Source organism: Falco cherrug, chromosome 11, assembly GCF_023634085.1.
Source record: "Falco cherrug isolate bFalChe1 chromosome 11, bFalChe1.pri, whole genome shotgun sequence".
In the NCBI taxonomy this organism is placed as follows: Eukaryota; Metazoa; Chordata; class Aves; order Falconiformes; family Falconidae; genus Falco; species Falco cherrug.
In genome coordinates, this window is record NC_073707.1 from 19,428,298 (window position 1) to 19,443,341 (window position 15,044).

The window sequence follows — 15,044 nt, forward strand, 5'->3', positions numbered from 1 at the left end:
AATTTATAGGAAACGGTGGTAAGTGGTAGAAGTCTGTCTTTGCTTTCACAAGCTGCATATATTGCAGTCTGAACGCATGTTTTTGTTCACAAGTACTTTGTGGGCTTCAGCCTCCTTTACCAATTGGGACCTAATCCAAGCTGAAATCCACGGCAGTCTTTCCACTCGTTTCAGAAGCTTCAGGTTGTACTTTTTCATGGCATCTAATGTTACTGGGGTAAAGAACCATGTATTGATACTACATTTTTCACTCGGGGGGTTTTATATTTTACCTGGTTTTATACTGAGCTGAAAGTTTTAGAAAATGCAACCTGACCTTCCACCTGCTGGCAGCAAACCCCCATACTTGAGGAAGTTGTTCTTCTGTTTTGCAATATGACATCAGTACTCACCTTGTCCAGATCATTGGGGTTCTCCTCAACGGAGCAAAAACTTTGTAGCACTAAAGAAAAAAGGTGAAAACTCTAGGGTTGGCTGTGATGTTTCCAGGACGTGGTGCATCTCTGCAGCGATCTGTTTTAACATAAAGAGTGTAACTCTGCTTCTTGGTCACGAGAATCTCAAATGACACAGTGACTATAAAAGGACCGTTTGATAAAATTACAAATAATAGGGTGTAGTATTTTTACACTGTCAAAAGGACCGAGCTCCTTCATCTTATTATTCAATATAATGAAAGTATTTTGAGTCCCATTTTTGCAAACTACCCTTCACAGATGGACCCTTTTCCTTAAGTTGGAGTTTATGCCCCTTGTTCGTGCAGCCTGGTCCTGGAAATGCCTTGCTGCCTTGTTTGCGCAAAAGCACCTTGTAAAACAGGAGCAACTCCCGAAAGGCAGTTCTGGGCGGGAGGACGTGTGTACCCCTTCCGCCTCTCCCCTTTCACAGGCTGCCTTACCTTTCCACGTGAACTGTTTTCTTGTTTCTCTTCCCATGGAAGGAGATGACAGAGGAGGAAAAGAGTCCCGCTTACTTTTCCAGAATTTCCGGGCGCTGGTAGAAATTGCTGAGAAATCACCGTTTCCGCCGGCGGGACAGGCTACCCTGGATTAATGGACTTTTTGTTACGTTTCTTTACCCACGTGTCCCTCTGTACTTGGTTTTTAAGCGCTGCAGCAGTAAATGCCTGTATTTCCTTCCCCCCTTGCGGTGTAACCGTACCGCCTGCACACCGCGGCGGCGTTCCGCCAGGCTGCAGCGTGTCCCGGCAGCGGCGCGCGGCGCTCTGCGGGCTGTCCCCGCGGTCGGGCCCCGGCTGCACGTGCTGTAAGGCCTGTGGGCACCGGGCTCCGTTAAACCGTTGTACGGCGGGGCGGGGGCGCGCGGGGCGGGGGCGCGCGGGGCGGGGGCGCGCGGGGCGGGGGCGCGCGGGGCGGGGGCGCGCGGGGCGGGGGCGCGCGGGGCGGGGGCGCGCGGGGCGGGGGGCGCGCGGGGCGGGGGCGCGCGGGGCGGGGGCGCGCGGGGCGGGGGCGCGCGGGGCGGGGGCGCGCGGGGCGGGGGCGCGCGGGTGGCCCCGCCCCCGGCATGGCGGCGATGGGCCGCGCGGCCCGGGGCTGGGCGCGCTCCCAGCCCTGCGCCCTGGCGCTGGCCGCCGCCCTGGCCGTCTGCGCCTTCTACTACCTGGGCGGCGGCGGCGAGACCTTCTCCAGCGCCACCCGCCGCCTCCGCGCCACGCCGCCCGCTCCGGCCCACCGCCACCCCCAGCGCGGCGCCGGGGAGGCGGCGGCGGGGGGCCGGGACCTGCACCTCCTGATGATGTTCACCAAGGCGGAGCGGAGCCCGGCGCTGCGCGCCAAGGGGCAGGCGGCGCTGCGCTCCCTGCTGCGGCACGGCCGGCTGGGCGGCGCGGACGCGCTGCACCTCCACCTCGTCACCGAGGGCGCTAGCCGGGACATCGGCCTGGGCCTGCTGCGGGACCTGCTGCGCGGCGCCGCCTTCCGGCACCAGGTGCGACGGGGCGGCGCGGCGGGCCGGGGACCGCGGGCGCTGCTGCTCCGGGGGCGGCCGGCCGCCCCCCGGCCGTGGGCTGCGCGGCGTTTGCGGGCGGCCCGGCGGCGCGTTAGCCCTCCGTACGGCGAAGGGCCGCGGCCTAGCGGAAAGAAACTTTCCCGGCCGGCGGCCCCGCCTGGCTGCCGCTGCCCGCCCAGCCCCGCGGGCCGGGTGAGGGGCCTGCCCGGCGGAGCCGTAGCCCGCCGCCCGCCGCGGGGCGACTGGCCGCACTCGGGGGCCGCGCCGCCGCCACGGCGCTTTCGCCGGGGAGAGCGGTGGCTGTGAGCGGTGCGGCCCCTCGGCAGAGCCCGGGGTGGGCCCGGCTCGGCCTGGGGGGGGGGGGGGCTGCCGGCGGCGCTTGGAAGAGGCGATGGAGGGCGGCAGGGGCCGGGGGGCTTCCACGGGCCGGTGTCGGCCCTGCGACCTGCTGGAGGAATATTTCCACCTCGCGGAAACGCCGTGCTGTCCGTGCGAAGTCAGGCTTTCCTTCGCGTTAAGCAGGTGTCTGGAAACGGGGAGTGTGGAGGTGAGGGACCCGTGGGCACCCTGACCGTCCCGTTCCCAGGTGCCGCTGCCGAGTGGCGGGCGGAAGCGTTCCCTGCTGCTCTGTAACTTTTCATTCCTCAGGTGCTTAATAGTAACTGAACCCTGAGACGTAGCTAGAGATGCAACCTTAACGTTGTTCATGCACATCATTTATTGGTAAATAATCCCACTTTTTCTTAAGCGGTGCTTTACTAGTGCAGGTGCTCAGCCAGGTCACATCCATGGTGGGTAAACTGCTCCGTGCCAGCAGTGCAGAGCTGTCGGGAGGGGTCCTGCCTCGGGAGGGGTCCTGCACGCCGCAGCAGGGTGGACTGGCAGTGCCCCGTGACAGTGCACTGCAGCTGTGCACTGTGACAGCCCAGTCCAGGTTTGTGATATTGTGTCCCCTGGAGTGGGAGGACCACCAGGCCACCATGGCATTCAGATCCTCTGTGTGTGTAGCTGCCTTATTGCCGTCTGTTCTTCTCAGAAACCAAACTCTTCTACGGGCAGCCTCGGCAGCATTGCTTCTCCAGGAGCACATGGGCTTGACAGTTGAATGTTGCGTGACGTGGGGACGTGCGAGTGATGTGCCTGTTGTGGGGTGGGTCTCTGTCTGTGGGTGCTTGTGGACTCACAGTAAAGCCTGGTTCACTGCTTGGTGAGTGTGTTTTGGACCTTGGTGAGTAGGTCTTGCACCAGAACTCATCTCTTGGATGTGAGCAAGCAGTGTGGTCTGGAGGGCTCAGGTGAGATCTCACTGGGATCTGCTTAGCAGGAAACATCATCCTAGCTTGGACCTTCGGTGCTGCTAAAATGTTGAAGGTGGTTGATCCTGATACTCAGGTAGGTCCAGGAGTAACCCATCTCCATCTTGATACCTTTTCTTTCCTGGTTCTCTTGGTGTGTCCCCAGAATGTTCTCCTGGTTTTTATGCTGTTTTCCTAGAGCAGGCTTGATAAAGGGCTGAGGGCAACTTGAGCTGCTGAGGCAGGATTGATAAAAGCCCTGAACTTTTTCTTCATGAGAACATGTTGCCCTCCCCTCCCAGCAGAGCTGGGATCAGTTGGATCTTCTGTTAAGAGTGAAGCCCAGGAACCAGGCCTGGATCCCAACACTTGGGGAAGGTCATGGGCCAGCTCTTGTCTCTCCCTGAGCAAATTCAGGAATTTTCAAAATCTGCTGGGGACTGACGCAGCCGGTTATCGGGGCAGCACATGGAGAGTGAGAGCGCGGGCCCTTCGGGATGCACCGCGGTGGGGTGCGTGGGAGCAGCTTAGGCACAGGACCCTCCCTGCTGGGCAGGGCAGGGCAGGCAGCTGTCCCAGTCGTGATGTGGTGTCATCGTTCCCACAGTGCCCGTACAGATGTGTCCCAGATGTGGAGCTGGGAGCGTAGTGTGCCAACGGCGAGCGGCAGGTGGAGCCCGTGCTCCACGAGGTGGTGGCTTTGTGGCGTGGCGTGGCGTGGCGTGGAGAGCGGCGGGGACGGAGGAAGCCGGCCGGGAAGCACCCGTGGGCAGCGGTGCTGCAGGGAGGACTTGCCGCACGCCAGCACCCAGCCAGGACGTGGCCTTCCTGCCTGTGCCTCGTCCTCTGAGCCCGGCTCGCAGAGGTTCTGCTGGGCTTTTTCCAGGGCTTTTATGCTCACAGTTGCAGAGAGCGCGTCCTGTCCTGTGGGTTGCAGGGTGATCTCTGCAACATTTCCTGCATCCCGGTGAGTGGTAAGTGCCCAGGAGCAAGCCTAGACATGTCTCAGCAGCCGATACTGTGCTTACAAAGAGCCCAGACTCACCCCGTTTCCTGCAACTCTGGGCTGCGTACTCAGACTCTCTGCGCTGATTCATATCACTTATTTATTCCGTTCCCCTCTGAAAATAAAATTAACCGTGAGCTCTGCTCGTTGCTCTTCCTGGTTGCTTGTTCAGAACAGCCCTGTGGAAGATGCTGCCAAACACCGACTCCTCCGTGGGTCTGGTGCTGTGTGAAGACATGCTGGGGTGAATGTAACTGAGCTTCTGTGACTCTATGCTTACAAGAGAGCTGAAAGATCCACAGCATGAGAAGAAGGGAAAGTTAAAGAGAAATGGAACGTGCGTTGTTTTTTCCTAGTGGATCAGTTGAAAGGGTCTTTCCTCGGTGCAGGACGTGAGTTTATAAAACTCTGCTTGCACAGGAAACCCCTAGAACTTAACGTTTCTTAATGTGCTCAGCAAACGTGGCTGGATTTAGCTATGGGGATTTACTGAAAGCTGCTACACAAATAAATAACAAAGTACAAAATTAGCAGCAGATCAGCAAGCTGTGCTAAAGTCAGCACTGGGGAGAGGAGAAGCCCTCACAGTCCTGGAGAGGCTGACCAGCCTGTGGCTGCGGAAGGAAAATTCAGCTGCTCGGGAGTTTGCTTTGCAGAAGTGCCTAACCAAAGGGTGGGCAAAAGACACAAATTTTCCTGTTTTCTTTGGCGGGGGAGGGAAGGCAGATGATGCTGTGTCTGGAGTTTCAGGAGTGCTTTTCCCATTATTTTTGTCCACTGGTGCTTGGCACTCTGCTCATTTCAGAGGTGACTGGAATTGGTTTGACTTTTTTTTTCCTCCTGTTCATCTTTTTCCTATGTGCTGTGCAGACTCCAGGCTGTCTTTGCTGGATGCAGAAGGGCAGTTACAGGTGCTGTATTTCTCCTCCATGCTTCTCCAGTCTGGCCAGACCCCAAAGCTGCCACTGCTGAGCTGGGCTGGAGCAGAGCATCACACATCCCAGTGATGGTGGTGCTCAGCTCTGTGCGCAGGTGGTCCGTGCCTTTGCACCTGGAGGGTAGTGGTGTTTTGCTGTGTTTGGTCACCTGGGATCACTGCCAGCAACAGCACTTGGCGCTGCTGATCTGCTCCCCGCAGCTCTGCCGCTCTCCTGCCTGTTCCTGCAGCACTGCCGGTGCTAACCACGATGGCAAAGCCAGCTGCGAAGCTTGGCAGGGCTGCGGCAAAATGCTGCCGTAATGTTAACCGGTAACAGAGTTTCCTCCCCTGTCCAAAGCCAGGTGTGGCTGCTGATGAGCTCTCCCAACGCACTTTCGTACGTGTTGTTCTGTGTTTTTCCTGCTGTCCTCCTGCAGGCGCTTGGCCCCAAGCCCAGCAGCTGGGACGCCAGCAGCCTGACCGCCCCACTGGGGGACACACTGGCCGCAGAGCCTGTCCGAGGGCTCTCATACAGCGCCCGGCTGACAGCAGAGGCCAGTGGCCAAGGGTGGGCGTTTGATGTGCCCTCCTCAGGAGGGTGGCTATGGGGACTCTGCTGTGACTGTCCTCCGGTGGTCCCCCACCATGGGCTCAGCCATCGTGCCCAGGGTCAGGTGGGCCTATCACATTGCCTTGTTCCGCATACTGCAGGTCCCATGAGTGGCTCCCGGCCTTGGTGAGCTGTGCTCTGATGCAGGAGCGCTTTGGTCTGGGTAACATTTTCTGCAAGAAGGTGCGGGAGGAAGAAGCCCCAGGCTGCTCGCTGCCTCCATCTCTGTGCCACATTTGTTGGCTGTCAGAGCAGCCCCCGGTGCATCACGTAGAGAGGATGGTCATTGCACCAGCTCAGGTTCCAAAGCTGCCTTTTCTTCTGAAGCACTCGGCTTGGTTTAGGTGATTTAAAAAAAAAAAAAGCAAGTGCTCTATCCTGCATGTATAAGTGTACACTGCAGGGCTCCTTACTCTTGAGCAGATGAAGTTTTAGTAGGTAAAAGGAGTGAAACCATAGGACTGTTGAATAGTTTAGTTTTGAATGGACCTTCCAGAAGTTGTGTGGGACTGACTCCCCTGCTGAAGGCAGGGCCAGCTTGGGGAAGTGTCTCAGTATCCTTCAAACAAGGGGTATAGGCTCCCCTTGCCAAAATTCAAGTACTGCTGCAAAGTCGTATCCTCACTGGCCTTCAGTTCCTGTGGGGCTTTTCCTGCTGTCCCTGGCCTGAAGAAGGCAGCGCGACCTCAAGTCTCCACATTTGAGGTCCTGCACTCCCTCTTATCTGCACCGGGGTTGTGTCCCTCGTCCCTCTTAATTACCCTGAAAATCTCTCTGGTTATCTTGCATGATTCAGTGACCTGCATCCTTCTGTGTGTATAACGAGTATCAGGCTGCATGGAAGTTCCTGTTCACCAGACTTTGGCCAGAAATAATTATAAACTTGTAAAATTGCAGTAGCTGACAAGGTACGTTTGCTCCGGTTTCTGGCCCATAGCTGCAACCCGCGCAGGCGCACCAGGGCCAGTGCTGGTGCATGGGCTGCAGCAGGACTGGGGAGTGCAGAGCATGGCTGGCTGAGCGCACGGAGAGCTCCAGCACGAGTGGGCTGAGATGCATCTAGAGAAGTTGCTCAGCTCTGCTGTAACTCCTGATGTTTGGATTTTCATCAGCGTGTTGTGGCCTGTCCTCCCTTTCCCCCTCCAGCCCCAGCGGGACGTGCTGCAGAGCTTGTCTCCGTGCTGGGCTGAGGTTCAGGAAATCCGGGCTGCGTCCCTGGCCCTGTCGCAGCCTGCCTCTGTAGCAAGGAGCAAATCTTGGTCCTCAGGGTAAGTGACGTGGTCTGGCTTGCCTCAAAATGGCAGGATGCCAGAGCCTGAAGCGAACCACCACCTCTTCTGATGGACTCCATATGGGAGACCAGATATGTGGTTGCATTAGGCAGTGGGAACAGACCAGAAAAAAACCCACAAAACATTGAACATGCTTGATTGTGTGAGTGGATTTGAGTCTCTGCTCATCTCACAGTTACAAAATGGCTGTAAAAATCCTTCCCTCCTTTCCCTGGCCTTGCTGGCTCTCATGGCAGGGCGACATGAGGGGGACAGGGCAGTTGGGCCCCTCTGTGCAGCTACAGTGCCACCAGCAGTATTTGTGCTTTGACAACCTCCCGTGCTTGCCCCATTCGGCTGCAGGCTGAACAAAGGCTGCCAGAGCTGCACCAGCCCCCAGAGGCGGCAGCTGAGTGGTGTTTCTGGTGTCTCTCCCAGGTAATAGTCCATGATGTGAATGAGCTGACAGAAAAGCTGTTTCCAATCGTTGAAGCCATGCAGAAACACTTCAGTGCTGGATCAGGAACCTACTACAGCGACTCGATCTTCTTCTTGTCGGTTGCCATGCATCGCATCATGCCCAAAGGTAAGGCTCCGCTGAGCTGCCGCAGCAGCTGCCTCTGGCAATACAGGCTTTCTTTTTCTTCTGCATGGAGATACTATCCAGTGCTGTTTGAAACACAAAGTTAATAAACTTTTGGGGTGGGCTTCTGGGGTTCTCCACCTTCCTGCAGAGTGACGGACCCTTTGGTCCAAGACCATCCCCATCCAGGTCTCCACTGGTGTGAGTGGTGGGAGGTTATCCATGCTACATGGCAGCAGGCCCTGCCCTTGTGCCCTGAGATGGTAGGAGAGGTTAGACAGGAGCAAGCGTGCTTGCCCTGTGTGTGTTTAGAGTCCCCCTTCCCCTTGGGGTGTCAGCAGAAAGGTGCCACGTGCTTGTGGTGCAGCTGGGGCACTAGCAAGCATCAGCAGAGAGCAGCTGTCGAGCCTTTCCTCTTGGCTTTGGTGAGTTCTTGGAAAGCTTTGCTGATTAGCAGCCACTGATCACTTAAGTTTCCTTATTGTGCCTTCACTCTGTTGTTACTGAGTGCAGGAACAATAAATCTGCAGGAAAACAAGGCAGCTGGCAGAAGGGGTTTGGCTCAGTTAATGCTGTGTTTTCCTTCCCTGGCTGCATATGGGTGCTTCTCCATGGACCAGCATTCTTGCTAGCCTTGGACCAGTTGCACGAGGAGGGTGTTGCTTTCCTGGGTTCCAGCCCCCTTCCCTGGAGCTCCCCCAGCCCTGCCTGTCCCTTCCTGGGGCTCGTCCCTGGGCTCTCCCTGCCAGCTCCCCGCTGGCTTGATGCACTGGTGATGGCAGCATCCCCTCCTGGGCTGGCCACGGGCCTTCCCTGTGCCGCAGCAGGGTGCAGGTAGCAGTGGCAGCAGGGAGCCCCGGGCTCCTGCCTGGCTCTGCATCTGTCCCAGGAGGAGGTGACCACCCTCTCAAAGCTGTTTGTGGATGGCATGCAGTGGTGGCCCATTCCCATATGTGCGTGCTGCTGAAGCAGCTGTTCCCATGGCTAGCACCGCAGGCACCGGCAGCTTCCTCGGCATCTGGAGCGTCTGCCCAGCCATAGTACTCTCTGCAGACTTGCCACCATGGATCTCAGGCGCAGTCTTGCTCTTGCTGGGATGTGAGTGGGTGCAATTCCCCTATGCCCCTGCTGAGCCCTGTCCCAGATTGGTTCTGCACAGTAGCTCCTGCCTCTGCACTGGTTCGGGAGGCTCTCTCTGGACTTGCCCTTATTCTCCTGGCTCAGCCACCCGTGCTAGCTCATTAAACAACGGGGCAGTGGTGTTTAATTTGTGCGGGCAGGTGTTAGGGAAGAGCAGGCAAGGAGGTGACCTGCTTCGTCCCCCTGGGTGCTGTGGGGTGAGGTGGTCCCAAGGGTCTCATCCAGCCCCCGCTGATGATTACTCTGGGCTCCAGCAAATGTGCTGTACTTAGCTCTCCATTTGACTTGGGTAATATTTTTTTGTGTCTGGTGATGTCTGCATTGCGAGCGCTTTGAAGTACGCTGAATACAAATGGCAGTATTAATGCTGGCTAATTCACTCCTCCCGATTCCCTACCCTGTCTTTACCGTGTGCTAAAGATAGCTGTGTCGTGCCGTCTGCCAGCAAGAAGCTGCTCAGTCTGAAATGCCTTTTCTCAGTTTGTCAACCCGTGAGTTGTCTTGTCCCTTGGAAAGCTTGTTTGCTCTCCCTGAGCCTGACAGGGCTTTCAGTGGTCTGTTTGGGACACAGGATGTTTAAAGAGGCATTTTTACGGTTTCATGAGCTACGTTTGTGCTTCAGAAGCTGCTAGTAAAGCTGATTTATATTTCCCTTGCAAGAGAGGTCAGGTTTACTGCGCTGGGTGCTTGGTGATTTATGGGGCTGGCAGGGCTCCCTGTCCCCATCCCTGCACAGCCGGCACGCAGCAGGGAAGGCTGCAGCTCTGCTGCCCGCTTGCAGGCTGTGGGTGGCATGGGAATGGCACTGGGCTCCTGCTGCTCTCCTGGTTCTGACAAACCAGCCTCTACTGGCATGAAGAAACCACTTTGCTAAGTTGGAGGAGAATGAACTAAACCTTCTTTTTCAGGCAGTTTTAGCATTTTACCTGGTGCATTTCTGTGCCGTTTCACCTGCTACGTCTTTTTGTGCACCTCTGTAGGCACATCTGGCTCCATAGTGTTAGCACCTTTTTTTGTGGAAGCCAGATTTGATGGGAAGCTTAAGCATCCTGCAGCAGAAATTAAGGCCTTGATCTGCATATTCAGCTCTCGTGTGTGTTTGTTTGTATTTGTATTAATCGGTATATAGTTTTTTTCCAATAGCTAATGACCTTTGCATTAAAGTTGCCTGGCTTTAGTTTCCAAAATTTATCATTTTTTGAGGGGAGACTTTTCCATAGTATCATGACTTAGTGATTTGTTTGGAGCCTTGGGATTGTGACGGGACACTGCCTTTGCAGACCAACGGCACTGAAAACTGAACACCAGGGATATTTATTTTTTTTAAAGACTTTTGTGGAACATGTGCTGGCTGCGTGCATATTGCGCTGAGAATAAATGGGTTTTGCCACTCAGCTGCTCTGTCTTTCACTGTTGCTTGGGATCCTTGCCCAAAAAACTTCAGATCTAAAACCCGTAGCTGCCAAACTATAATATAACAGCTTCTTAGCTGGTGTAAATCATGGAACACTCTTGCCTTAAATGTCTTACATCAGTGGAGTTAATCTGATTTAAACCAGCTGGGGACTTGGTATGCAGTGTGCAGAAGTGCAGACTGCATAACTCTTGTCTGTGCTTGAGGCTCATAAATCCTGTTTTAATGCAGTGTGGCCAGGCCCAAGGAGCTGGACGAGGGCTTAATGCATTGCAGTAGTTCTGCAAGGGAGGAGTGATGGGAAAAGTACACACAGAGAGGGTGGGCAGGGTTCAGGCTTAGGACAAGCTGCAGGATGACGACATGAAACGGTCTTGGGACTTGCAGAGCAGTGCTAGGAGGAGAAAGGACAAGGATTTAGACCTTTGTGCTTTCCTTTTCAGTATGCCCCTCCAGTGATGGCCTCTAACTTTTTACTGGCTTTGATCCCTCCGATCACTGGTCATTTTAGCCACGTAACTTAAGAGGCTCTGGCAAGGTTTTTATCACCCTCCCTACAAACATATGAAGGAGTAATGTCTGGGCAGGTCTGCCTGGCAGGCATCACAGGACAGATGCCTGGTGCCATGAGTGGCAGGAGGAGGAGTTGGGGTGGCAGAGGGGCAGCCTGGGGAAGTAGTGGGCTCCCCAGGGAATTTTTGGCCCCCATCCTTGGCCCAAGTCAGGTAGTTTTCAAGGAGAATTAGTTTAGCAACTGGATTTCCTCGGCAGCTGGTGGACTGAGGGAGAGATGTCAACATCCACCAGCTTGGGCAGAGCTTTGAAAGCTGCCATTTGGTGTTTGACTTCATTGGTTTTGCTGACCATGCTGCAGCAGGATGACCCTGTGGGAGAAGAGAAGGAGCAGAGGGAAAACAGGACAGGATGGAGAAGCAGCTTTGGGGTTTATCTCTGCCAACTTGGACAGAGAGGTGGAGTCTGTTAGCTAAGGGGAGTCTCTGAAACCTGACTGGAGGTACCATGCTTCACGTGGAGCGAGGGTATTTAGCAGAACTTGACTGAAGATGGTATTTGACAAATTGGAGGCAGCAGTTTCCTGTCCGGTGAGAACAGCTGGCAGTCTCCCTGAGGAGTAGCATCATCTCTGAATGTGGTCTCCTCCTCCCCTCCAGCAGCATGTGGGGGAGCTCTTGGGGTTTCTCTCTGACTGATGGGCCCATTCTGAAGGCAGAGGGCTGACAAAGGGTGGGAGATGAGCACGAGCTGCAAGGGGCCCTGGGCTCTGCTCTGTGTGAGGTTAGCCCTCGTGCAGCATGCTGCATCCTCCAGGTTTAATTCATTAATTAAATTAATAATTAATCCTGGCACAGCTCTGGGTGGGCAGGGGAAGGAATGTAGCTCTGCTCCCCGGTGGGATGCAGCTGAGCAGAGCTGTGGCTGGGATGTCTGCCTGGAGAGGGAATGCCAGCAAGGATGGGGCCTCTGCTCCTGCTAACAGGGCTCTGTGTCTTCACACAGGCAGTGGAGGGAAGAGTGCAGAGCAGGATGGGGTGTGGCTGCAATGTTTAATTCCACTAATGAGATCTCTTGCAAGCTTATATATAAAATTAGGCTTGGAGATCTCCAGGAAGGCAGCTCAACAGGATGGCTCGTTGTCGTGCCCAGCTTCTCTTCTGCTTTGATGCCTGCTGAATCCCAGAGATGACCCATGTGCCTGCAGAAGGCTCTGAGAGCAGACAGTGAGAGCCATCAGAAGGTGTCTAGCTAACAGCTGGGGAAAGAGGCAAATGCTGTTTGGCTCACCCTCAGCCTGTTTTAAATACTTTGAAAACATGGGACCAAGAAGGCAAAGAGCCAATTCCCCATCTGGTTTATTCTGATGTTAGGAAACTGGGTAAGAAAGTGGATGTGTTGCAAAATACTTGGGAGGAAATATTTGGTGAGGAAATAATTGACCTAATTATTACCTTTGAAATTAGTGAGGGGAGATTCAACTATATTATTAATATCACCGGTTGCAGCTTATAAGAGGCAATGGATAAGAGAAGCAGAATCCAATGTATGAAGATACACCTGGGGACTTGCTGACTGAAGACTCAGGAGCTTGGTCTGCAGGTGCATTTGGCAAGGTTATTTGTCGGGCTGGTAAGGGAACAAAGCAGCAGTGTGAGAAGTGGGTAAGCTTCCGTGTGACTAAACAAAGTTAAGGAGCTATGAGGGAGGAGAGCAGAGCAGGACCGAGCATTGAGTATTGCTGAAATTTATGGCCTGTCAGCGTGGTCTGTTGGAAAAAAACTGGAAGAGTTTCAGAGAAGTGACTTCTGTCAAGGCCAGACCTGGCTGACTGGGACCCTCTGGTCTGGGAGAGGGCTGGTTGAGGGGGTTATGGTGGAGTCGTGAGCCGTGCGAGGCAGATGTTGGTACGAGAACTGGAGAGCAGCACAGCTGGTGAGAGGTGGGTTTAAAACAGAGTGCTGTGATCCGTGGAGCTCCTTGCTGCAGGATGCTGTAGATGCTGGGCTGCCTCATGGAAGAGGAAATCGTTGCAAGCTGCTGTCAGAGAGACACCAAGCCTGGGACCTCCCTGAGCTGCAAGCTGTGCAGGAGCATGTTGGTGGGGACGTGGCTGTCTGGGGGCAGGGGGCGAAGCATGGCTGACTTTTGCAAGTCAGTAAGTGGCACCGTATCTGGGGAAGTGGCTGCTGGCAGGGAGCTGTGCCATTGGCTTGAAGGAGATGCCCGGACCTAACGTCCGTGACACACCGGCATCAAGTGGGAGGCCCAGTGGTCTCCCTGGCATCAAACTCTGAACGGGGCAATTTCTTTAGCTCATTATCAATGGCTGTACTGAATATTACTGATTATTAAGCATAGACCAGATGATAATGATGTTTGTTCATGTTGCCTGTTAATGGCCAAGCCCCAGCCTGCTTGGGATTTGGTGCTGCTTGCAGCAGGCTCCAGCTGCTGGCTCCAGCTTGGTCTCCCATGAAACTGATATCAGCCTTTGCCTGCTCTGGAACTCCTGGCCCAGAGACAGCGGCGTCTGTGAGCGTCAGCTTAGGCCTTTCCCACTGAGCAGAGCTGGAGGGAGGGCAAAGGCCAGGGAGGAGACGTGTTGGAGCAAGTGCTGAGCTGCACGCTGCCTTCTCAGGGCGCCTTGCCTGTGCCAAGGCTGGGCACCCGGAGCACTCCTGCTGCTGGCTGTGGAGAGCTGGGAGCCACGGGGAATGGGTTAAGCACTGAGGTAACAGGAGAATGATCTGCCTGTTGGAACAATGCCTTGACAAGTGACTGTGTTCTGCTAGTGCACTTCTGCGAAAGCAGGCAGGCAGCATCCTGAAAATGTTGTCTGTTGCGTTTGTAGGTGTCTGTGCATGAGGGTTTGCTGTTGCAGCAGCAACGTTTGAATCTATAATGCGGGATTGCCCACAGCGTGCCAGCGACTGCACGAGATGTTTCCCCTCAGCGGTGCCTGTGTGCAGTGAGTTACAGTGCGTTAATCCTGTGTCACATGATGAACAAAGAAACTTGCATCAGGGGTCCGTAAGGTGGAGCCCAGCAGAGGACGGGGAAGCATTACCTCCTCTTCTTCCTCCTGTCAGCTGCAGGGCAATTCCTGGTGCATGGTCCGGCTACCCACAAAACTCAGTGACTTACATTGTAATAAATGAGCATTTGGGGACTGTGTAACTCATCATCCTTTCGTGCTGGCTGAGCAATGCTGTCGTTGCTGAGCCCTACCACGCCGGGGGTGTGCAGAGATGCAGCAGGTTGGGAGAGTGCTGGGAGGAGACTCCTGTGTCCCCGATTCTCCAGGCTTGATTGTGTGTTATCAAAGTGGAGATGTTGTGAAAAGGCACAGAAAATTAAGGTCTCTGGTGGAGTCCTGGGAGACGGCCCTGGAGCCACATGCTCCCAAGCCACAGTTCCCACAGGATGCTGCAGTAGCTGAGGGTTGCATTTTTTTGGGGCGGAAATTTTTCCATCTTTACAGGGATGGAGGGAGTGTTAATAGTTTCTGGTGTGCTTTCATAACCTCCCTCCCTGCTTCACACCATGGCCATGTGAAAAACAGCCAGCTTCCTTCCCCAGCCTGTCTCTGGGCTGCACGCACTCATGTCAGATCCTGTGATGAGAAGAGAAGAGGCTGGGGTGACGGATTTGTGAGCAATAGGGAGAGTGGTGCCAGCCATTGTTCCTTGCTGGGACAAGCCTGTTGTGCCATGGAAATTGGTTTTGTGGTGCTGTTTAGGAGCAGGCAACAGCAGACCTCTAAATAAACCCATCCCAGCTAAACGCCAGAGGCTGTGGCCGTGGTAGGGGGGTCCTCGCCTGCCAAAATGAGATGCTAAGCCCCTCTGGCTGCCCGCAGGACATCCCTGTCCTGGGAGGAGAGCCCCTTGGCCCCAGCCCTGCTGCAAAGGAGCCGTCGGGAAGGGCTGCTGTGATGAGGGGATGTGGATGCTGCTCGGCAGGTGCCTGGCTGCCCTGCGGGTGTGTTGCACGGCAGAGGCCCCTTCCCTGCGGCAGCGCTGCAGCTGGGGGCTGGTGTGACCCGCAGCCCCTGGGGTTGGTGTCGCTTCTCATCATTTCTGCTGGCCGCCCCTTGCTGCAGTGCCACCAGTGATTATTTTTGGATGTCCTAGATCTGTCAGGCCGGGGCAGGCACGTGGGGCTGTTTCCACCCCTCGTAGAGCAGCAGGTCTCTGTGCCTGGTGCTGCAGGTGGGTGCTGCCTTCCTCCCTCCCCAGCCAGCCTCATTTCCCCCATCCCTGAAGGGTGGAAGCTGCTGGGGATCACCTGGCGTTGATGCCAGGGCTGCTCTCCCCCACGGC

At 55.5% G+C, this 15,044-nt stretch overlaps 1 protein-coding gene across 1 annotated transcript in view; it reads left to right on the forward strand.

Annotated features, from left to right (window-relative positions):
* Nucleotides 1-1,488: 1,488 nt before the first annotated feature.
* The window catches only part of XXYLT1 (xyloside xylosyltransferase 1), a 37,368-nt gene continuing 23,812 nt past the window's right edge, over nucleotides 1,489-15,044 (forward strand). The window contains exons 1-2 of the mRNA XM_055724078.1: nucleotides 1,489-1,947; nucleotides 7,508-7,655. Of these exons, the coding sequence (XP_055580053.1) occupies nucleotides 1,525-1,947; nucleotides 7,508-7,655 (571 nt within the window). The 5' untranslated portion in view covers nucleotides 1,489-1,524. The remainder of the gene's footprint in view (nucleotides 1,948-7,507; nucleotides 7,656-15,044) is intronic.